This window comes from Globicephala melas, chromosome 2, assembly GCF_963455315.2.
Source record: "Globicephala melas chromosome 2, mGloMel1.2, whole genome shotgun sequence".
In the NCBI taxonomy this organism is placed as follows: Eukaryota; Metazoa; Chordata; class Mammalia; order Artiodactyla; family Delphinidae; genus Globicephala; species Globicephala melas.
In genome coordinates, this window is record NC_083315.2 from 141,624,604 (window position 1) to 141,650,273 (window position 25,670).

Genomic DNA, 25,670 nt, shown 5'->3' on the forward strand with positions numbered 1-25,670 from the left:
GGATGCGTGTTCATGCCCCGGTCTGGGAAGATCACACATGACGCGGAGCAGCTGGCCGCAGAGTCATGGCCTGCGTGAGTCATGGCCAGTCAGCGTGAGTCATGGCCGCTGAGCCTGCGCATCTGGAGCCTATGCGCCTTAACGGGAGAGGCCACAACAGTGAGAGGCCCATGTACCAAAAAAAAAAAAAAAAAGGCCCATTTGTCTTGCAAAACATCTCCTGACCAGCCTCGGTGAGGGGATGTGTTAGTTTCCTCTTTCTTGCAGCCATTCACAGGTGGACAGGGTCAGATTGTCTCCCTGTGAGTTGAACAGCAGAGGGGCAGTGTTCCCTGAGGCAGCCCATTTTGTATTATTATAATAACAAAAGCAATGAAAAGCAAAGGTTAAAGTCAAAGAAACAGATCTAACGGAGTCCTTTTAGCTCTTTCCTGTTACAATACATCTCAGTAAATCCACTCTGCCCACAAGAAAGCTCTTCTCATTGAAGTAGGAGGGAACCTGAAGTCCCTTTAGGGGGTTCTCAGTCCTGCTCCAGAGACATAAGATTACCCAAGAACACTAACGGTAAGAAGCCTGAAATAGAGAAAGACATTGCAAAATTAGATGAAAAGTGATAGATGCTGACTGTTAAGATTGGGTGGGTTCTGTCTCAAGTACATAGATACAATAAAGACTACGTTGCCTCCAGTTAAAATTTTGCTTTAATTTGATATTGGAACAGCAGCTTTCCATTAAAGAGTGCTAACCTCTGACTAGGACTTTCACTTTCACTCTCCAGCACTCCCTGGAGTATGCAGCACTTTCTCAAATTGACCATCTTATAATTATCAGCCTCTGTTAACTGACTGCCTACAACTTTTGCGAAAGGCAGCTATGCTGTAGGTGTGAGTCCTGGTTACCGTAGACCAAAACTGAGTGGCCTATCCCCTGACTTTTTCTGTCTGTTCAGTACGCCTCACTACACCTTCTGCTCCCTGCCCGTAATTGCTTAGCTCAGGGTAGAGTATTGACTAAGGATCGAAGATCAAATAAGTCATAAGTAGGGCTCAGTGATATCATAAAAGCATACAACTACATGTCTGTGCAATTAATTATAATATATATAGATACGCTCTGATCCTAGAAAATGGGCATGATAGTTCTCACACATCCATTATGGTACTGTGATAGCCTTTCTAAAAGAGCTTGGATGTTTGAGTGCTTGGATGTCTTATGTGGAATGCGATCATAAATCTGACCTACCTAAACCAAAAATGCCAGTTGTGATAAATATCAGGGGGTGGGGTATGTGACTTGCATAGCTCACATCACTTCAAAAACCCATCTGAGAAAGGTTTGCACTGATTCTTGTTTCTCTATGGAAAATTGAGTCATTCAAGTCATTACGTTGGTGTTATACTGGGCTCAAGGTTTGGGTCAGGCATTTTGAAAATAGATGGTGAAACATCCATATATCTCAAGGTCTCATTAAAGACCTTAAATTGGGAAGGCGAAAGGGAGCAGATATTTCTTCTTGTTCTTCTGGTGCATTAAAGGAAGTTATGAGAATGAAGAATGTTTGCAAGCTGCCATTTCTAAGCACTTTCTGTATTGCTAGGTATTATGCAAAGTAACTCTCATGAGGCAGGTGTTGTTTTATACTCAGTAAGCAGAATAAATTGAGGATTAGAGAGGTTTGTATAACTTGCCTAGTAAATGGCAGAGGGAAAAGGAAGAGTCTTAACTCCAAGTCTTTATATTCACCATTTAAGAAGTAGTTTGAAGAGCCAGTGTTTGTTTTTTCTTGGTGGTTTGTTGAAGGTGACTGACTGGGTATAAGCTTCAGGGCTGCTTGTAATATTGGCCCGGGAAGCCACATCCTCTTTTGCATTTACCCATCACTAGCAAATGCGACCTTGCTACAGAAACCTTGACAATTAGGTTTCTCATGTACTTAGTTAATAAATGTTTTGTGCTGGTCTCAGCCTATTAGAAAGCAGTGTTGTGGTTGGACTGGCCCTTGTGGTTCTTACTATGATTGCAAGACACCCATTAGCAATAATCATCAGGAAACTGAAATAAAGGTTTATTACTTATACGACCTGGGAATTACATAGCACACCTGGAGCCACACAGCCAGGTTGTGTGTGTGTGTGTGTGTGTGTGTGTGTGTGTGTGTGTGTGTGTGTGTGTGTGTGGAGAGAGAGAACGTGTGGGCTTGGGGTTCTGATTTTTAGGGCCTTCAGGAGTTCACTCTTTATTGGCAAATATAAAACAAAAGAGCAGGAATTTAAAGCAAGGGGAAGGGAAAAAACAAGTGGCCCAAATGGTCAGTTACTGAAATCAACCGAGATCTCTAAAACAAAGGAGCCTCAGTGTGGTGGTGGGGGGGGGGGGGGCGGGCACTGTGGGTCTTTAGCTAGTCCTGAGGCTGCACTGTATTAATTGGAAATACCCCTCTTTGAATTGGATGCTTTGGCAATCAAAGCTGAAGACAGGTACTTGCCTTTTATGGAAAGAAAAGCTAACTGTCAGGGTTTACATTAAAATAGAGGAAAGTGAGGTATAACTTTTAAATAGCTAAATGAGTAGGACCATAAAATGTGAAGTTTCCAGACATGGATTCTGCCTGGTGTGTGTGTGTGTGTGTGTTTTTTCCACTTAAGATGATTGTCTTCGTCATTATCATTATAAGAGATTACCAGTTGTGCAATACACAGAAATTTGCAAAAGTCAGTAGAGAATATAAATTTCTTTTTTCAGGAATGAACAAATCTGAAGAAAATAGGAGGTTGGTAATGTGGAAATCCTATGGAAAGTGTCATTATTGTCTTTAATCGTAACAGTTGTCATGAGAGGTGGTTTTCTCTCTGGATTATAAAAAGTTTAACTCAGTTGTGGTAGAATATAGAATTATGTGCTAAGTAGATTAAAACTCAGAGGTGTGAGTAGAAAGCCTGATTATTTCACAGAAGAAATTAAACATATCCTGACCTGCCCATTATATCTATCATGCATCTTTCTTTCCAGCTGGTAAAAAATGAATATCAGTTGTTCCCATCCAGTTTTCAGTTTTGTTCTATATGTAGTAGAACAAATCCTTTAATATTCCAAGTATATTTATGGACTAGTGTTACCAAACCAAACTTGGGTCTGCTCACCTGACACACAGCAAAGCCAAACTAGTGACGCTGGGTTGTGGTGAAAGAAAGTACAGCATTTATTGCAGGGTGCCAAGCAGTGTGTGAATGGGTAGCTCGTGCTCAAAAAACCTGAACCCTCCAATGGCTTTCTGGGGAGGGTTTTTAAAGGCAACATTTGGGGTGATGGTTGCAGCTTGTGGACTTTCTTGTGATTGGTTGGTGGTGAGGTTTCAGGAATCTCAATCATCAGTCTTCCTGGTTCCAACTAGTCTGGAGTCTGTGTGCTTGTGGTCACCATCTACCACCTAGGTGAGGGTCTTAGTTTTTGCAGAACAACTCAAAGGTATGCGTCAGATTGTTATGTATATATCCCTTCAGGAGGAACTATGGCTCTGTTTTACAATCATTACTTTTCTTGCTGCTTTGTTTCTGCTTTCCCTCACTTCCCTAATTAGTAACTGTTTTGAGTCTGCTCTTTGGAACTCGGAAGACCTAGGAGACTAAAACCTTTTTATACAAACAAGAAATGGGGGACAAAGAGGGTTGTTAGTACCAGGGAGGGCCCCACAGGGTCCTGCTCAGTTTCAGTTCCCCTTTTCTTTGATACTCCTCAATCCTGAGGGGCAACATGGGCAGAACAAAAAAGGAATACAGTTTTGGACAGAGAAGTTAATCATACATTTGGTAGGGGAACTTGGTTTCAAGGGAACTCAGTTTCACTAGGTAAAACTAGTCGTCAGAAAGATGAGCCTAGATTTTAGCAGCTCACACATCAGGAAAATAATGCTGCTTGTTTAAATAGAAAGTAATGTGGGCATTGGAGAATCTCCTTCGGTTTATTGAGGGACTAAATCTATGTGACTCACAAATGATAAGAGGTCTCAGAAGTTTTCTCAAAGTAGTGTTACTGAGTCCAAGCTCACTCTGCCCGCCGCATGACAGGCCAATAAATCGAGAGACGAGGTGTTGAGGCAAGGAATATGACTTTATTCGGAAAGCCCGCAGACTGAGAAGATGGCGGACTAGGGTCCCCCAAAAAACCATCTTATAGGGGTCTGGATGCCAGTTTCTTCTATAGAATCAGAGAAGGAAGTAAAGTAAAAAAGGCAGAATAGAGAGGGAGAGGCAGGGAAGAAGTAAAGTAAAAAGGGCCACCAGTCTTTTTTTTTTTTTTTTTTTTTTTTTGCAGTACGCGGGCCTCTCACTGTTGTGGCCTCTCCCGTTGCGGAGCACAGGCTCTGGACGCGCAGGCTCAGCAGCCATGGCTCACGGGCCCAGCCGCTCCGCGGCATGTGGGATCTTCCCGGACCAGGGCACGAACCCATGTCCCCTGCATCGGCAGGCGGACTGTCAACCACTGCGCCACCAGGAAAGCCCAGGCCACCCGTCTTGCAAAACATCTCCAGCCAGTCTCGGGCTGGGATGTGTTAATTTCTTCTTTCTTACAGCCATTCACAGGTGGGCAGGTTCCCTGAGGCAGGCCATTATGTATAATTGTAATAATAAAAGCAACGAAAAGCAAAGGCGAAAGTCAAAGAAACAGATCCAACATGGAGTCAAAATTATCTCTTCCCTGTTACAGTAGAATACAGAATAGAAGAAGATATAATTTCCTATATCCTTAGGGAGCATGTATTCCTACCCATCTTACCTGATTTTGGTTTTCCTTTTGCCACACTATTTTTACAGATTTTACTGGCTTAAACCAGAGGTCAGCAAATTACTGCACTCCAGCCAAAACCACATCAACTGCTTTTGTAAATAAAGTTTTATTGGAACATAGCCATGCACATTTGTTTATGTATCATCTATGACTGCTTTCAGGCTACAGTGGCAAAGTTAAATAATTGTGCCAGAGAAAATGTGGCCTGCAAAGCCAAAGATATTTACTATGTGGTTCTTTACAGGAAAAGCTTGCCAACCGTGGCCTAGACAGTGATGGAAGTAATTCTTAAATATCTTTGCCTTCTATTTACCTTTATTTCTTCCTCTGATTCCTTCAATTATATATGAACTCTTGTCTGTATTTGAGATGTCAGCTCTCTGGGCATATCCCATTGTCAGCCACCTGCTGAAGATCCTGTCCCAAACAATTAGTTATTTTTCCCATTCATTAGATCATGGGACTGGATATGAACGGTCTGTAAGGATGCAGGAATATATACTCTCTGCTCTGTCACAAACTTTGGGCACTATCTGTTCACTTAAAATCATTATTAAGAGCACGGTGATCCTCTTAAGACATAGTAAGGAATAACGTTAATGATAGCGAACCTTTCAAATGCAAAATGATGCCTGCTTAAATACTGGAACAAAATCTTGATTTATTCTGAATAATATCAGGGTCTACAAGAGGGGATTTGAAGCATCTGTGCTAATGAAATCAGTTTTCATTGTACTTTATCTTCAATTTCTTGCATGTTGGAGGTGGAGAGGGAATGAGGGTTAGTAACAGTTTTCCTTTAGTTCATAATTTTCTTCTGTTTTACTCTATATTAAAGCTCTGCTGGTTTATTTGGGCTATTGTTGTCATGCTATCACAAGAGGCTCTAATAGCCAAAAAGATTAAGATGCAGATCGAAAAAGAAGCACCTAGAGATTTCAATATGGAGAAGTAGGGGGTCACTGAGTATATCTGAATGGATAGAGACAGGTCATTATTTTCACCATTGTTTGTTACTGTTTTCTCTCAACTATTTCATGTCTTTGCCATAACAATTGCACTTTTACTGCATTCTCTTTTTATTGTCATAACCACTGTTCATTGTTAAACGAAATACATCACCTATACAAATTCAGTATTTTTATATATCTTCACACCGTTATTTCTTCTACCAAGCTGATGCATATCAGAGGCTATCTAGGATGCTTGGAAGAATTCTAGTTAACCTTCTGACAATAGAATAGTCCTGTGGCTTTGGACGCTTCTCTTGCTCAGATCTACCTGAGGTTGGTGGGTTTTTGTCTGTTTGCTTGTTTGGAGGTTTTTTTGTTTGTTTATGTGCTTTATTTTGAATTTTGGTCTGAATCCTCTCCACCTGGAGTGATTAAAGGTGGCTGGACTTACTGGGTTTAGAAGTATGAGGGCTAGCAGAGGAGACCATAAGTATCATCAGAAATAAGGAGGGGCTGTTATAGTATGCCATGTGAGAGGATTGATTATATGTAAGGGGTTAGGGGCAGGATAGATACTATGTTTGGCTTTGCAACCAAAGACCTAGTGCCCTGCCTTTCCTATTTATATAATTCATGAAAAAGGAAATAAAGCTGAACCCTAAGAGAAAGCTTTTATGTATAAGGAATCCTTCCTGTGTTTAAAGCCTACATCCTATAGAGGCTTTGAATGATCTCTTCATGTCCACTACTAGAGTTCTTTAATTCAAACAAATGTTATGTTTTCCTTTTACATAGGACGATACAGTGCCATATTATTTTCAAGTTTAAACTTGTTGAAAAAAATTAGTTTACCATTGTTTTATTGATTGATTGATGGCTGCGTTGGGTCTTTGTTGCTGCGCGCTGGCTTTCTCTAGCTGCGGGAGGGGGGCTACTCTTCGTTGCGGTGCACGGACTTCTCATTGTGGTGACTTCTCTTGTTGCGGAGCATGGGCTCTAGGCGCGCGGGCTTCAGTAGTTGAGGCGCACAGGCTCAGTAGTTGTGGCTCGTGGGCTCTAGAGCGCAGGCTCAGTAGTTGTGGCGCACAGGCTTAGTTGCTCCACGGCATGTGGGATCTTCCCAGACCAGGGCTCGAACCCATGTCTCCTGCACTGGCAGGCAGATTCTTAACCACTGCGCCACCAGAGAAGCCCCAGCTTACCATTTTTAAAAGGAACTTATACGATCAAATGCCTCTGGAAACACAAAGTCATCCGTTTGCCAATAAGTAAGTAGCATTATAGATATGAGTTAAATATGCATTAAATGTTTGAGAATAGCTTGGCCTTAAAATACAGGCTTCTGTTTCTGGATAAGATAGAGTAAATACATTATACCCTATTCTTCCTGTTAATTACAACTGAAAAAAAAAATCCTATACACAGTGATTTTCTTGTGTTTTGTTTGTTTGCTTGTTTGTTTTGCCTCCTGTATATTCTGGGTGGGGGTGCTGGAGAATCCTCCAAACTAGAAATTTCAGTGGATGGAGCTGGAAAAAGCCCCATTTTTATTATATCTACCCTATCACAAGTGAGCATAATGAAAAATGTTTCACCACTTCTCCCCTCAGGTGTCACAGTTGTAGAGGACGAGCAGATAGCCATGTCCTCCATACCTGCCCTGGCCCTACCTCTCCCAACTGGTGTTACAACTGCAGAGACTTCGGGCAAAGCCTTGTTCACCATCGCCACACTGCAGTAATGAGGCAGTTCCCATTTCCCTCCGCTAGAGTAGAAGGAGGGTTGTGAAGAGGAGGGAGCTAGATAAAGGGACTTTTAGAATCTATGTTTGAAACCCTGGGCAGACCTCTGAATATCCCATGCATGAAACCTATCAGAATCAATATAGAAAAAGGTTTGAGAACTGAACTTAGGTATGATATACCACCCAGGCTTCAGACTGGCCTCTGGGTAGTCCACAAGTGGAACAGGACAAAAGAGCACTGAAAAGCCATTAACAATTAAATTGACATTTGAGCCACAGCTCATAAACGTGAGGTAGGAGTCCAAACAGTTTGACTGCCTACTAAAATAGATAATTTAAATAGAAAGCAGAGTATGATAATATTATGATAATATGATAATATTCATCATCATACCAAGAGCCAGGAAAATCGTAATTCAAATGACAAAGGATAATCAGCAGACACCACACTGAGATGGCACAGCTGTTGGAACAACCTGACAAGGATTTTAAAGAAGCTATAATAATGAAAATGCTCCAATAAGCAATTACAGACTTGAAACAAGTAAAAAAATAGAAAGCCTCAGTAAAGAAATAGAGGATACATGGAAAAACCAAATAGGAATTTTAGAACTGAGAAAATATAATAACCTCAGTGAAAAAAACGGACTCATAGTAGAATAGCTATAACAGAAGAAAGAATCACTGCACTCGACGTTGGATCAATGGAAATTATCCACTCCAGCAACAGAGAGAATAAAGATTTTTTAAAAAGTAAACAGGGCCTCAGGGATCTGTGGGGCAATAACAATTTTTTTTTTTTTATGTTTGTATCTTTGGAGTCTCAGAGAGAATTAAGAGTGAAGAATGGACGAAGTGGTTGAAAACTTCCTAAATCTGGCAAACCAACATATTCATCAAGTTGAGCAAACTCCTAAAGGGAAAAACCCAAAGTAATCCATTCCCAGACACTTTATAAGTAATTTGCTGAAAACTAAAGACAAAGAAAAAATTCTTTAAAGCAGCCAGAGCAAAGCAGTTCATTACCTGCAATGCATCTGAATCAGAAAACATGGAGGCCAGAAAGAAGTAGTAAGACATATTTAAAGTGCCAAAAGTAAAGAACTATCAACCCAGAATTCTTCGTCCAGTGAAAATATGAGATGAAATTAAGACATTTTCAGAGGAAGGAAAACTAAGAGAGTTTTTTGCCAGCAGACTTGCTGTAAAAAAGGAAATTCTTCAGACAGACAGAAAGTGATGACAGAAGGAAATATGGACTATCAGGAATGAAAAAAGTACAAATGAAAGAGTAGATACAGGGTAACTGACTAGTTTCCTTCCCTTAAGTTTTTTAAATGGATGGATGGTAAAAAGCAAAATTTATAATATTGTCTGATATAGTTTCAGTGTAATTTTTTTTCATTCTCAGTTTTCCCTGAGATATAAAGGTAATTTTTAAGACAAAAGGGGAGAGAGTAAACAGACCTGAAAGTTATAGCAAGGTTTCTACATTCCACTTGAAACAGTAAAATGTTGGTATGAGTAAATTGTAATAAACCGTGTGTATATAAATTGTAACCCCCAGAGCAGCCATTTAAAATACTCTGTGACGGTATGTACTTACAAAAAAATAAAACACTATAGCCGAACCAAAATTTAATACTAAATGCAGTTCAAATCATGCACAGGAAAGCAGGAATAGGTGTTGGATTTGGTCAAATGCTTTTTCTTCATTAACTGGTGTGATCATGTAGTTCTTCTTTAAACTGTTAACGTGATTACATTGAATGAATTTTGAATACTTAGCCAGTTTTGCTTTTCTGGAATAACCCTACTCGGTCATGATATATATATATATATTAAAATGATAAAAAATATGTTGACATATGATAAAAAAAATGTTGACAGAATCCAACATCCATTCATGATGAAACACTCTGCAGACTAGGAATAGAAAGGACATTCTTCAATCTGTTAAAAAAGCATCTTCAGGTAACAACCTACAGGTAATATCACACTTAATGGTGAGAGACTATTTCCATAGGCTTTTCCCCTAAAATTGGGAATGAGGCAAGGGTGTCTGCTCTTAGCACTCCTGTTCAACATAGTAATGGAAGTTCTGTGCAGGGCAGTAAGGCAAGACATACATACTAGGAAGAAAGAAAATTGTTTGTATTTGCAAATGACATGATTGTCTGCATAGAAAAGTCCCAAATAATCTACCAAAAAACAACAGCCACACGATAATAAAACTCTTAGGGCTTCCCTGGTGGTGCAGTGGTTGAGAGTCCACCTGCAGGGGACACAGGTTCGTGCCCTGGTCCGGGAAGACCCACACGCTGTGGAGCGGCTGGGCCCGTGAGCCATGGCCGCTGAGCCTGCGCGTCCGGAGCCTGTGCTCCGCAACGGGAGAGGCCACAACAGTGAGAGGCCCGTGTACCGCAAAACAGACAAACAAACAAAAAACTCCTAGAACATTTAAGTGAATTTAGCAAAGTCACAGGATATATGGTCAGCACACAAAAATTAATCATACTTCTACATCTCAGCAAGAAACAATTAGAAACCAAAATTTTATGCCATCATGCCATTTACACTTATTCGTAAAAATGAAAAAGCAATACTTAAAATACTTGTGTAATGCTGATGAAGGAAGACCTAAATGAATGAGTGGACATATTGTGTTCATGGGTTGGAAGACTAAGCGTAGCAAAGCTGCCAGTTCTTCCCAATTTGATCCATAGGCTTAGCACAGTTCCCATCAGAACTCTAGCAAGTCTTTTTCTTCTTGTATGTATAGACAAATTGATTTCAAAATTTAAATAGAAAGGCAAAATAACTAAAATAGGTAAAGCAATTTTGAGAAAGAAGAATAAAGTTAGAGGAATCACACTTTCTACCTTTAAGACTTACAAGTAGAGCTAACATAATCAAGATAGTGTATGGTGTTGGAGGAAGGGTAGACATTTAGATCAGTGGAACAGAACAGAGTCTAAAATAAACCCACATAGGCACGCTAACTTCCTTTTTTTCCATTGAGGTGAAATTTACATAACATCACATTAACCATCTTAAAGTGAACAATTCAGTGGCACTCAGTGCATTCACAAGGTTATGCAAGCGCTGCCTCTATCCAGTCCCCAAATATTTCATCAGCTCAAAAGAAAACTCCATACCCATTAAGCATTGGTTCTCCATTCCCCCATTTTCCCCTTCCCCCAGCCCCTGGAAACCACTAAAATGCATTCTCTATGATTTTCCTATTCTGAATATTTCATGTAAATGGAATCATACAACATGTGACCTTTTCTGTCTGGCTTCTTTCACTTGGCATAATATTTTCAAGTTTCATACATGTTGTAGCTTGTGTTAGTACTTCATTCCTTTTTATGGCTGAATAACATTCCATTGTATGGGTATACCAATATTTGTCCATTCATTCACTGATGGACATTTGAGCTGTTTCTGCCTTTGCTATTTGAGCACTGCTATGATATGCCTCTACATGTATTTGTTTGAGTATCAGTTTTCAGTTCTTTTGAGTATATCCCTATGAGTGGGCAATTGATTTTTAAGAGAGGTACAAAAGCAATCCAATGGAGGAAGCATAGTCTTTTCAATACATGATGTTGGAATCATTGGACATCTCATAAGCAAAAAATGAACCCTGACCTAAACCTCACACTTTACTTAAAATTTAACTCAAAATGGATAGTAAATCTGACAGATAAAATAAATGTGACATGTAAAACTATAAAGCTTTCTATATGTAAAACTATAAAGAAAATCTTTGGAATAAATCTTTGTGACTTAGGCTAAAAGTTCTGAAATGTGACACCAAAAGAATGGTTCATAAAAGAAAAAAAAGTAAATTGGACTTTTATCAAAATTAAAAACTTTTGATCTGAGAATGTTACCCTGTTAAAGAAGATGAAAAGACAGGCCATTGGCTGGGAGAAAGTCTTTGCAAATCACACATCCAAGAAAGGTCCTGTATCCAGAATGTATTAAGAACTCTCTAATCTCAACAGTAAGAAACAATCCAGTCAAAAAATGGGTAAAAGTTTTGAATAGACAACTTTACCAAAGGGTAAATACGGATAACAAATAAGCACACGAAAAGATGTTCAAAATCATAAACTATTAGGGGAATGCAACTTAAAAACATAATGAGATACCACTACACACCTATCAGAATGGCTAAAGTAATGCTGAGCAACCAGCTCTCTCATAGATTCTTCATGGGAATATAAAATGGTGCAGCCATTCTGGGAAATAGTTTGGCAGTTTGCTATAAAGTTAAACATGTCCTTACCGTGTGATTCAGCAGTTATACTGCTGTATTCTCATCCTAGAGAAATGAAAACTCATGTCCACACAAAAATCTGTACACTCACGTACATGACAACTTAATTTGTAATAATCAAAACCTGAAAACAACCCAAATGTCCTTCAATGGGTGAATTAACTGTGGTACTTCCACATAGCAGAATACTACCCAGCAATAAGAAGGAATGCACTATTGATACACACAGTAACTTGGATGGATCTTAAGAGCATTATGCCAAGTGATAAAAGAGATCATTGGTTCTGGAGAACAGAGATCACTGGTTCCCTGGGATTAAGGTTTGGGGAAGGGTGTGACTCTAAAGGGGATGGTGTATGAGAATTTCTTTGTTTTGATGCAGCAGTTTATATCCTGATTATGGTAATGGTTACATGAGTCTCTACATGTTTTGATAGTACTATACCAAAAAAAAAATGAGTGCATATAAAACCTGGTGAATCCAAATAAGGTCTATATTATAGTTAATAATGTTGTGTAATGTCTATTTCCTGATGTTGATAATGTACTGTGGTTAAGTAAGATGTTCTCATTGGGGAAAGCTGTGTGAAAGGTACACAGTAGCTCTACTGTTTTTGCCATTTATTAAGGGTCTTAAGTTATTTACAAATAAACAGCAAAAAAATGCAGAGTCTAAGATTTTCAAAAGTAAAGAAAATAACATGAATTGGTTAGAGCAGTGTTAAACTGAGGCAGTGAGAAAAGTGATCTTAACAGGTTGGGTTTTTTAAATCGAAATTATAATAACCAGAGATTCCAAAGAAATTTCTGCTCTGCTAATAGTGGATTCTCAGTGCATGGCTAGCTGCATGGAGAAGTGGAGCAAAGCCTCTCTCCAGGAGAAAAAGTAGCAAGATTTGACATCTGGGTTAATTATTGTTGATGGTTTGATTTAAAAGCCAGTGAGTAGACAAGTGCTATCAGTACCATTTCTACCTTGAAGAATGACATTTTGCAGAATGGAAGAGCTGGCAAAACTGTGTAAGTTATTTTGACTTTTATTTAAGACAAAAAACAAAGCACCTGCAGCAGCCTTTGCACAAGAACAAAGTTCCAGCCAGTGTTTCTCTTCTGTGTCTGCTATCTACTTTATTTTTGAATCCTGTATAAGGCAGAGTTAACCATTCTGGAGCTTGCTTTTACTTTTCTCCTTCTTTCACCTTCTCCCCTGTTCTTCCGCTGCCCACCCCCACCCCCTCCTCCTCTTCCCTCTTCCCTCTTTCCTCTCTCTCTTCTCTCTTCTCTCTTCTGGCTTTCCCTCCCTTCTTCTCCTTTCCTCCTCCCTCTTTCCCATACTACTACTTCCTCCCCCCTTTTCCTCTCTCCCTCTTTGTTTTTTTAAGAGAGTGTCTGCCTGCCATAGCATGCCTGTATTTTGATTTTGAGGAGAGAACCCCATGAATCCTGTTAAGTAAAAAAATGATGGTGGGTGGAGGGCCTTTCTGGAATTCAACCTCAATTTTGTAAGCATGCTATTTTCAACCTGACCAGTTCAGCTGGTTCTGAGACCTGGGAATCAGGCTATAAACTTAGGGAGAAATGTTGAAGGTGCTTGAGGAGATAGATCTTCTATGCATTTATGTAGGATTGGCAGAATCTGGCTCCTCAGGTAACTTGACTTTTCTTCTCTAGCCTTGGAGGGAGTTGTGTTTACATTAGATTTTGAGTGAGAGAATTAAACTTGGATGCATCTCATTCTTTGTCTGCCTTCCCTTTGTGGCCCTTATGGAAGCAGACAGTATTACCAAGGTTGCTCTGATGTACTTGAACCTGAGGTAGAGGTTTTTTAGAGACTACCTGGAACACCCAGAGATGACAGAATACTGTCTCAAAGACCATTAGTAGAAGAAATTCCCCACATGCTTTCAACTGGATCTGTAGGATTTCTATCTTTTAAAAAATGGCTTCCAGACATTCAGTAGAGACTTCTAGACAAAGAGCAGAAGTTTAAAAAATGCATTTAAAGTAAGCCAATTAATTGGCTTTACTTACCAAGAAGATGCTTGCCTCTTCTATAACTGTATAATAACTATCTACCTTTTGCTTCAATCCGTCAGGATAATAGCCTGTAAACTATGTATCTTGATATCTTTTCTCCATTAAGTTTATACTCTTGAAGTTTTATGAAATACCCCAGGGAAATTGATTTCCTGAAGCACTGGGTGGCCTACTTGTGGGTCAGCTATTGTGTTGTTCTTACTACTTAAAACAGATTGTTCTTTGCCAGAGGGGTGGAAAGCACCCCTCTGAAACTACCTTTAACTTTGCTATGAAAATATTCTTGTTTAATATGTTAAGAGACAGTGATTTCCGGTCTTGGCTTTTAAAAATGAGAATGCTTTTTAACTTTCTCTTTCATGGTTAACTATGCCCAGAGTCTTTATTTTAATTACCACTGTGTAGTACTTCAGTTCTTTTGTTTGCTTCATTACATATTCTGCTTTGGTTTTGAAAATAATTTTAGAGAAATAAAATCAAATTGTTTCCAATACAATGAAGTGCTTTCACCACGCTATTAATGAATCTTTTCCTCATTATTGAGAAGCTAGATGCTGCAAATCTTTTTAAAGCTAGATGTTGCAAATCTTTTTAAACAAGCAAATTAAAAACTGTTTAGTCTTATGATTAGAGCAGACAAAGAGCAGAATAAAATTTAACTTACCTGGCTCATTCCTTTAGTGACCTTTCTTTATCGGAAATAGGAGCTATCTGTGGTTTAACTCCTCCCTATAGAAGGAATGTTATTAGAGAGGAGCTGGAAGGATCCCCAGGGTTCTGATTCTTAATCCTTAAATGTAAGACCTAAAACTCTAAAACTACTAGAAGAAAACAAAGGGGGAAAGCTCCTTGACATTTGATTTTTTTAGCTATGACACCAAAAGCACAAGCAACAACAATAAAAAATCAACAAGTGGGGGCTTCCCTAGTGGCGCAGTGGTTGGGAGTCCACCTGCCGATGCAGGGGACGCAGGTTCATGCCCCGGTCTGGGAAGATCCCACATGCCGCAGAGTGGCTGGGCCCGTGAGCCATGGCTGCTGAGCCTGCATGTCCGGAGCCTGTGCTCCGCAAGGGAAGAGGTCACAACAGTGAGAGGTCCGTGTACCGCAAAAAAAAAAAAAAAAAAATCAACAAGTGGAACTAGATCAAACTGAAAAGCTTCTGTACAGCAAACGAAACAACAAAATCAAAAGGCAATCTATGGAATGGGAGAAAATATTTGTAAACTAGATGTCTGGTAAGGGGTTAACATCCAAAATGTGTAAGGAATTCAACTCAATAGCAAAAAACCAAATAACCTGATCATATTATGGGCTGAAAACCTAAACTGACATTTCTCAAAAGACATACAGAGGGTCAACAAGTATATGCATAAGTGCTCAACATCACTAATCATTAGGGAAATGCAAATCAAAACTACAAAGAGACATATCACCTTATAATTGTTAGAATGGCTATTATCAAAAAAGGTAAAAGATAATAAGTGTTGTGGAGGTTGTGGAAAAAGGGAAACCTTTGTCCCCATTCCTGTTGGTGGAAATGTAAATTGGTATGGCCATTATGGAAAACAATATAGAGGTTCCTCAAAAAAATTAAAAATAGAACTACCATATGATTCCAGCAATCCCACTTTTGAGTATGTTATCTGAAGGAGATGAAATCAGTATCTCAAAGAGATATCTGCACCCGCATGTTCATTGCAGCATTATTCAGTATAGCCAAGATATGGAAACAACTTATGGTTCTATCAGTGGATGAATGGATAAAGAAAATGTGTGTGTGTGTGTGTGTGTGTGTGTGTGTGTACAAACAGCAATGGAATGTTATTCGGCCATAACAAAAGAGAAAATCCTGCTATTTACAACAACATGGATGAGCCTGGAGGACATTATGGTACATGAAATAAGACACAAAAAAGACAAATACTGCATGATCTCACTTATATGTGCAATCTAAAAAATTTATAAAAGCAGAGAGCAGAACAGTAGTTATCAGGGTCAGGAAGGTGGGGGAAAGGGGGAGATGTTGATCAAATGGTACGAAGGTTCAGTTATGTGGGTTGAATAAGTTCTAGAGAACTAATGTGCAGCATGGTGACTGTTGTTATTAATACTGTATTGTATACTTGAAATTTGCTAAGAGAGTTGATCTTAACTGTTCTCCCCACCAAAAAATAAATCGTAACTGTGTGAGGTGATAGATATGTTAATTAGCTCGATGGTGGTGATCATTTCAGTGTTTACATATTTTTAAACATCATGCCGTACACCTTAAATATAATCAATTTTTATTTGTCAAGGATACATCCATAAATCTGGGGAAACAATGACCAGGTAAGTGCTCTGAGCCTGTGTTTCTTGCTGCATCTTGTATTGAAGACATCATGGGTGGGGGGCAGATAAGAGCACTGGGCGATGGATTAAGAGACCTGAATTCTAAATTTTGGCTTGCCACCAATTAGTGTATTTTTGTGACAATGGATTTGACATCACCTTTGTCTCTGTACATGCAGTTCTTCTGAACTAATTGTTATTGAGCATTTTTTCTTTGCAAGAGACGCCTGGAGATATTATATCCAGTTTATATTGACTAAATGCTTTCTATTTGTTGTTGATTTAGGCTTTTTCTGCAGTGTTTTGGTCTGTAGTAACTGGGCAGATAAGTGAGGGAAATTACATTGCGGCTGGAAAATTTTCCTCTGAAGAGGCTTTAATTTGTATGGAAAATCTAGATAGTCCTGGCAAAAGGCTTTATCTGTGATTTAATTTAAAAGCCATGGAATCAGTACTATATTTTGTAATATTATGTCATTAATTCACAATTACTACTAATTTACTAAGTGAAGGAAGTAGAAACCTCTAAATCCTAGCAGTGCCTAAGTAATATAATAATGCTTGTGGTTTACTAGTTGATTCCAAATTATTCTTTTTTAGCAAAGTAGAAATTAAACTGGCTTCCTTATTTGAAATATATCCAAGAGAGACTATTTTCATATTTGTAACCAAAGTAAAATAGATATTTTAGCATTTTGATGGTGCCTTTAGCGAATTAGTAATCATTTAGGTTTAAGAGCTGCTGCTTCCTTTAATATACTGTGTTAGTTAGAGGAATCTTGATTTAAATATACTTCCCAATGTTGACTTATAGGACAGTGAGAGCAAGTATAGTTTTCAGTTCTGTTGAGATAGGGTCATTCTTGGAAACTAACAGCATCATAAGAAATGCCTCAGATAGTGTTAAAATTTTTTTAAAGAGCTGAACAAAAGGAAACTGAATACAGAAGAACCCCATTTTATCTTAAGTCCTTGTTTCTTATATGTCCTATGGTGACAGCTTTGTTGCAGACTTATAACTGTAAAAATGTTACATAATATTGTTAGCTTACAAGGGCCCATGATTGTGCCACCTTGTAGCACTAAATGCAAAAAAGTAGTTCATTTGTCCAGTGTGACGTAATGTCTCTTGAGATTATGAGGATAAACGAGAAGTATGTTTGAATTAGTTTTGAGCATATAGCATGTATTTTAGCCTCATAGTGTCTCTGAGTTGGAAGGATGGGTGAGCAGGAAGAGGTTATGGAGGGAGGTAATTTTTATCTCAATTGTAAATTACCAAATTGAAGCAGAATCACACAATTGAATTCATAACAGAGCTTGAATTAGAAAAAAAATTGTATCTTAAACCTCTGCAGTTCTTCAACTAGAACACATTGTCTTAAGTAATTTTGACAAATTTGCCTCCTATTCTAAAGCTTAAATAACATCATCATCGAAAGAAGCAAGAATGCATGTGCCTATTGATGAGTCTGACTTTAAGAAGGCCCTGTATACAAAAATCCGACGTTATAAATATAATATGTAGAGTTTATAAAGTAATTTCACCTTGCCCTTCACAATTATTCTTTGCAATATAGGCCTCCATTGAATAATGGAAAAAGTACATTTACTTAGCGTTTCATAAACACGATAAATTATATCTTAAAGATTTATTTTAAATGCAGTTTTATTCATAGCCCTTTCCAGTCCAGCTGAAAGTGACTTTTTTTTCCTCTTCCATTCCTTAATTCCTTTTTTACCATGGTCTTAAAACATTTAAATTGTCTATTGTAGTTATTTACGTATATAATTTCTTATTCTATGGGATTGTCATCTCCCAAGTTTCCTTGTATAAGTTAAGTGCTTAATAAATATTTATTAAATGAACAAACATTCGCCTATACTTGATCAGTGAGTGATACTCAAGGCAGAAGGACGGAGAAGTAGGACGCTCTCCCAGGGGACTTACGGGGTAGCATTTTCAATCTGTATTTCCCCATCTCCCACTCACGAATAAGAAGTGCTTCCTAGTGAGCCTAAATCTGCTTGGAGTGTATCATATTTCAAGTGTGTGTGTGTGTGTGTGTGTGTGTGTGTCTGTCTGAGAGAGAGAGAGAGATGAGTGGAGGGAGTACCATAAGACGGGAGGGAGGGGAAAGAGATAAAGCAATATAACAGAACAAAACTATCTGCCTGCATTTTGGTGTTACTGGTAGAGAAATATACAAGAGAGTGATTAGGCACACAAGAAGCAAATGAAAAACAGATTTTATCATCAGAAATAGCTACCCTGTTAAAGAGATAACATGATTAAAGTAAAGCTTCTTTTAGTAATGAGGCCCTTCTCTATATTATTGCTTATGGATGAGACAAATCTTCAAGCTTTTTGCAGACATCAACAGAAAAGTATAAAACCAGGATCAGTGGTAATTGACAAAGTCTATTTGGTAAGAAATTTGAGGATTATATATATGCATGTATGTATGTATAACAATGGCTCTGTTTCCCTTTTATAGACTCCCATAAATCTCTTACTTGTTGCTGCTTCATAACAGTGGCGGATAACAAAAACTTAGGTCAGATAAGGGATTTTCTGTAAGGTTCCTTTCCATCAGAGTAAATCCCTATCCATCTGAGTTGTTGCTTTGTTTACCTTTTATATATCTGCTTGTTTTTTCTAGATCTTTGTTCTGATGAGCCTAATCTTGTGTTAGAAACACATACACTTTTTCTGTTTCTCACTGTCTCTCTCCTATTTCTGAATCTTTTATGAGCAAGATCCTTTGAATTTTGCAGACTTTTAACTATTATTTCAGTACGAAATCGGGCTGTGGCGCTGAGCTTTTTCAGTGTTTTGTTTAACTGTTATCATTCCAAACAGCCATTCATTTTCTCTTATCACTTCCTGCCTTAGACTCTTCCATTGGTTACCTTGTCTATGTAGACCTTTCTATTCCAGAACCATACATAATAGATTTTTTTCCCTTTCTCTGTGTTATCAATACATAACAGAATGATTTAATATATTCTCTCTTCAGCTTACTTTGAGACACATTAAGACTCTTGAATTACGCTTCATATCATAAATTACTCTCTTCTTTCTCTTAGGCCTCAGTTCTTGTGCTCGAAACACTGGGTTCTAATTAAACTCTTAAGAAACACAGTAGATGTATTTTTTTTTCATGCAGATGTGTCTTCTTTTAAGTAAAAATCTACAGTTTGAAAACTTAAAGTTCATCTGTTTCAGTTATTATGTTCCTTTACTCTTTTTTCCTTTAAAAAATGTGAAGACTAATATAAGATATAATAATATGGGAAACTGGTTGTGAGGTATATGGGATCTCTGTACTAACTCTGCAATAATTCTGTACATCTAAAAGCAGCTGTAAAAGGAAATGTTTATTGAAAAATATATGAAGGACATTTTCATTCATATGAATTTTAGAGATACTCAAAGTGCTGTATTTCTTACAGTTCATGAAAAATCTGACAAATGTCGATATTCTTTTCTCTCTGAACTATTGAATTAATAATAAAGCTTTGAATATTCGTTATTCCCAGATCCTTGTATAATATTAGAAGAAAGTAAATGATAAATTGGTCTCCCAACATCACACCCCCTCTGTTCTTCTTAACTCTTCTGTGGCTGTAGCACCTGAGTGGGCATCTTTATTGCCTTAGGAGCCTGCCATGAGTTCAAAGTCTCAAGTGAAGAGAATTCAGCAACTCTAGGACTTGATTGAGGAAACAGTATTGACCACGTCTTGCTGAATTTTATCTGGGCTCTCTTGGGTTCATAAGGGCTCTAACTCTTCAGAAGGCTCTTGATGGTATAGGTTCTGCTTTGATCTGAAAGGACCAGCCTGCAGTGGCACGCCTGAGTATGAAAGATACTTCTTCTGAAAGTTAACGGTGTGTGGCATTTTCGTTTTGCTGCGTTTCTTTCAGAATCATTTTATAACCTTACCATCCTAGCTTTTGTTTCTAGGGCTCTACTTTACGGAGCAGATGATATCCCTAGAAAATAGTTGTAGATTTGTGGCTTGGCAACTGCTTTATTAAAGCCTCATATAAATTGAGAACTGATTACCTTGCTTCTTGCTATGTGGAAGAAAAGATTCTGTTCCTGAAGGTACCCATCCTTTCTCTTCCCTTGCAGACAGAACAGCTTGCAAAATTTCTCAGGCTAAGGAGTCCTTGTCAAAACAAATTTTTATTTGAAGAACTAAGATGCCTAGGGATATTTAGCAACAGCCCATACAAATTACAGTGGAATGGAAACTTTAGAATGGGAAAAAAGAATTTTTCACGTTTGCTTAACCCCATTGCACCCACTGTTAGATAATATTAAATGTTTTAACCACTTGCTATTCATCTTATAGCAAAACATGTAAATAGAAAAATGGATCTCCTGATTAAACATTGGCGTAGCACATTCTCAATACATCCAATATAAAACATGCTCTACATTTTATTTTAAAAATTACTGGTATCATCAATATTGGTTTTGTGAAAAAGTCCCATGACTGATATTTTTTAATTGTTGAACTCAGATATCCTTTTACTCAGTGGCTTTACTTCCATAATGAAGAAGTACATTTTGTTGGTGACATCTCGAATTCTGGAATAGTTGGAATTATTAGTTAAATTATAGTTTTTCTTTTAAGATGATTTGTTTCATCCGTGAAGGTAATAATCTCAATGCTGAACTGCACCTGGAATAAGCGAACTATTTTGCTTCTTTTATAAAGATTTCAGTGTGTGCAACTCTGAGTTCAGAGAAGATCATACTTGCATGTTCTGAGTGATAGAGAAGTGAAAGAATATTTTTTAAAACGTAACTGCTTAATTCCATGTTTGTTTAGTGATGTTTCCAAAGTAACTGGTGTTTTTCACTGCCATCTCCGTAAGTATGCACATAAAATCTTCAGTGGATTCTTTGAAATATAATTTAAAGCTGAATTCCTTGCTTAATTAATAAGATATACTGGATTAGTCCTGGCTTATTATATGATTTTTGACATTTGTCACCTATAAAGAGAAGTTAACCTCTCAGTACAGCTAATCTTCACCTTTGTTTCTCTTCCTTACTGACAGAATCCCAAGGACTGCAGCAAAGCCAAGAAACTAGTGTGTAATATCAACAAAGGCTGTGGCTATGGCTGTCAGCTCCATCATGTGGTCTACTGCTTCATGATTGCATATGGCACCCAGCGAACACTCATCTTGGAATCTCACAATTGGCGCTATGCTACTGGGGGATGGGAAACTGTGTTTAGACCTGTAAGTGAGACCTGCACAGACAGATCTGGCATCTCCACTGGACACTGGTCAGGTAAGAAGCCTGTGTAGTTTGTCATCTCTCTGTGTTGAACCACTGCATAACCAAGTTATCAGATTCCTACGTACAACCTTATGGCTTACAGTCGTCTTTTTCTCTGCATCCAGTGAGTGCTATACATTATCCAGATAAAATCTGGAATAATAATTTTTATTCACAAAATGTTTCATGGTCAATTTCTTCCTTCTTTTTTTTTTTTTTTTTTATTGCTGTGCCACGCAGCATGTTGGGATTTTAGTTCCCCGACCAGGGATCAAATCCATGCCCCCTGCAGTGAAAGTGCAAAGTCCTAACCATTGGACCACCAGGGAATTCCCTCATGATAATTTCATTTCTGATGTTCATTTTTATCTGGATCTAGCAAAATCACTAAGTTTTTTCAAGGAACATAATTTACTCTTTTAATGATTATGATGATGATATACTTCCACTTTTTTGGGTGCTTTCACATTATTTTACTCATTTGATCCTCCAAATTATCCTTTAAGGTAGACTGGTGGTTCTCAAATGTCAGCATGTGTGAGAATCACCTTGAGTCAGAAAATACTATTTTCTGATTCAATAGGCCTGGGGTGGGGCCTGATACTTGCATTTCTGACAAAGTTTCCAGGTCCAGGGACCACACTATGAGAACTACTTAGGCAGACAGTGCAGGTACCTTTATCTCCATTTTACAATTGAGGACAATGAAGCCTAATTTGTTCATGTGATTTTAATTTTATTCAGGAAACATTTAATGAGGAATAATGTGATTAAGGTACCATGCTAGGCCTGAGAAGAGATACAAAGATTAGCAAGAAATTTCTCTTCTCTCCAAGGACTTGGTGAAACAGGGAATAGAGTATAGATAGAGTTTCTTACTGCTAGTCTCTTCTTTCTACAACGACAATCTTTAAACAAGGTCCCAAGTTGGGCTACCTTTGTTAAAATCTTTGCTGTATCATTTTGTAATCTTGGGCAAGTTACTTAACCTAGGCCTTCATTTCCTCATCAGTAAAATGAAAAGTAATAATTTACTTACCTCTTTGAGGTAAATGAACTAATATGTATAGTGCACTTAGCACAGTACCTGATATATGAGCTCTAGTAATTGTTAGCTATCTTTAGTAGCCCTTATTCATTGAGTGCCGACAGTGTGGCAGATACTGAACTAAGTGACCAGGTGAAATGCTAAGTAAGTCAGTACACTATCTCTGCACTCACTTCTTGTGAGAAGTCCAGTATTTTTCAAAATGCTGAGGCATTTCAGTTAATGTAATTTCTTATGGAGCTGAGCACCTTTTGTCACAAGTTAAAACCCTAGATGTGCAATGGAGAGCTATGTCATTGGCAAAGTAAGTAACTTTAGTTCCTTTGTTTCTTTTTGCCTTCTTTGGAAAATACAGGTAATACTTGACTTCACAGAAGTGTCAAGAAAGTCAATTGGGTAATTTCTATAAAATGCTTTAAGTTGCTCTATAAAATGTGCTATATGGATTTAAAGTATTATCTTGTGATATGAGTTTTGTTTTCCGTAGGATTATTTAGGAACCTTATTCGGTATATCAACATATGTCTTTCTTTGTAGCTCACTTCAAATTTTAAAGTGAACCTCTTCATCTAGAACCTACCTGAGTTTTAGTTTTGAGGTTACCTCTTCCATTGACTGGTCTGTAGTTTATAGCTGGTACAGATTAGATGTCAAGGTTAGGAAGATACAGGAAAAGCAACTCTGTTAGTCTCACTGTGGCTAACTTTTTCATTTTGTGAACTTAGTTCAGTTTCAAGTTTCTTTGATTGTGGAAGCATATAGCCAGCGTAGGACAAAGTTCTTATGTTTCACTGTTTCTAGGGAGAGGCAGCTTTCTGAGTAGCAGTCAGTTAATAAAAAAGTAAAAGGTTAGCCTTACTAGACTTGTCAAATTCAGTGTGTAGGTTGGCCATGCCTATATGTTACAACTAGGTACTTGGTTTGTTTGATTGTAAGCCTTCCTCATACATCTTGTAGTCTGTAGTGGCAACTACAGAACATGAAGATTAACAATGGCTTGAATTTGAAGCATTCAGAATTTCTTGACATTACAATTAAACAGGTTCTAGAAATTATCCTTCCTTTATTTATATGGAATCTTGAGGCCTGGTAGATACTAAGTGGCTTTTCCAAGATCACACAGCTTACAAATGACAGAATTCTGGTTAGTACGTTCACTCTACCTACATCCAGTCTAAGTCTTTCCTAGTAAGCTCATGTCAAACACCTTACTTAGCAGAATAACGATTAGAAACTGTCCTGAATGTTTGGGAACTAAATAAGATGATGAATTTAATATCTCTGTCCTCTTTCCTCCCCCTATTCTGTAACTTTTTCCAAATCTTTCATATAATTTTAGATACTGAAGAGTTACCAATGGTATTTTCTTCTTAGTCATTTGCCGTCCTTGATCAAAGAAATCATTTTATCATGGCAGCATAGAATTATAATTTTAATTAAATAGATACTTCCTTTATAACTGCAGGTATTATATAAAATCATATGTTTTTCTCCATGCTAATGAATTAAACTGTGCCTATTGGACACCTTTAGTTAATTAAACTAGCAGTTATTTTCAGTATTCTTGCAGAACTCATTATAACTAAAATAATTTAGATGCTAATCTTATATCTAAAAGAAGGAAGAAGTTTATGTTTGAACTTAGAATACTTTCATTTTTATGAGAAGTATGGTTGCCATCCACTTCTGTATCTGTTTATGTATATTATCTGTATATGTACCTTTTGGAGAAACTAACCTATTTCTAGAATCAGAGGAATCAGAATGAAATTTCATAACATTAATCCTTCAGTTAGCCATAAATCAACTAAATCTGTTATTCTTCTGACTTGTACAAAGAACCTTGGGATATTTCCCTTGGCACCACTGCCATGAGATTATTATTGTTCATACACACTTGACATGATGTGTTTACAGGTGGAATTTAGTGACTTCTGTTCAAATCTGTCACCAGCACAGGAATTAGTATGCACGTTTGATCATTTGAATAGCCAAATCATGCCTTGGTGTAAGTTGAGTTCCTTTTTTCTCCTTCATTTTTTTATATTTGTGTATGAAACCGTATCCTTTGTAGTATAATTTGGTTTCGTGAAGCAGAATATTAGAAATTATGCTTCCAGTTAGTAATATCGTTTCCCTGTCACCTATAGATGTCCTGTCTGTTCTAAAGTTGTTGATAAAATGGTCAGTTATTCTTCTGTATCGCAAAATATTTCCTAAACCTGAACTAACTACATGTTCATAGACCCGATTCTTCCAACTAGATTCCTTATGATAATTCAGAATGGGAATATTGGTATTTAATAGTTTGAAGTATCTTTCAACAAAAATTGATTTGTTTTTAAAAGTATTTTGACTGTTTTAGGCTATGTATGGCAACCAGCTTCCAAGATGCTTTTCTAGTTGCTAGAAAAATACTCTTGAATAAATGATTTAGCAATAGGGCACCTCAGCTATTTAAACTCAGTTCTCCACTATTTTTTCCATTCTAAAAATTGCACATTTATTCAGATTAGCAGTTAAACCATTTGAGTGTTTGCATTTCCTTCTCTTGTATTTGATTGTCATAAATTGAACTGAATTACTTAATTTGATAAATCTAATTGAAAAGCTTTCTTTTAAATGAAAATAATGACTAGTAAGAAACTGTTTGTAAATACGATAAAATTTAATGCCCTAGAGGTGTCTGATTTAAGTGCATGTTTAAGTAGATTGCCACTTGCTGTATTTAATTACCTAAACTGGATGGTTACCTTCTCTCCATACCTCATTTGAAAAAAAGGTTTTGGTCAAAGAGTTTTAGTTGGCATCCTTACATGGAGGCAACCTTAAACTAGAAGTAATTTAATAAAAGTACTTGCTATGTGCTAGGCACCATGCTGGACTACATGCTGTCAGGGGCAGCCTAGGGGGAAAGGTAGACAACTTGAATGAACAATTAAAATGTATTGTGATGTGGGTAAGTCCATAGTACTCTGAAGCACATATCTAACATGTATTTGGGATTCTTCTGGAGGAAGTGATTTTTAAGCTAAGACCCAAAGTATGAGTGGGAGTCAGCCAGGTAGAGATATGATAGAAGAATTTTCTGTCATTGGGCACAACATGTGAAAAGAGGCAAGAGAACATCAAGTCATTGGGGAAACTAGAAATAGTTCGTTGTAAAGTTTGAA

General features: G+C 37.6%; 1 protein-coding gene across 10 annotated transcripts in view; it reads left to right on the plus strand.

Annotated features, from left to right (window-relative positions):
- The window catches only part of FUT8 (fucosyltransferase 8), a 324,493-nt gene that overhangs the window by 244,415 nt on the left and 54,408 nt on the right, over positions 1 to 25,670 (plus strand). For all 10 annotated transcript variants that reach the window (XM_030855266.2, XM_060294921.1, XM_030855259.2 and 7 more), the window contains one exon: positions 21,224 to 21,461. In XM_030855266.2, coding sequence (XP_030711126.1) covers positions 21,224 to 21,461 — 238 coding nt within the window. The remainder of the gene's footprint in view (positions 1 to 21,223; positions 21,462 to 25,670) is intronic.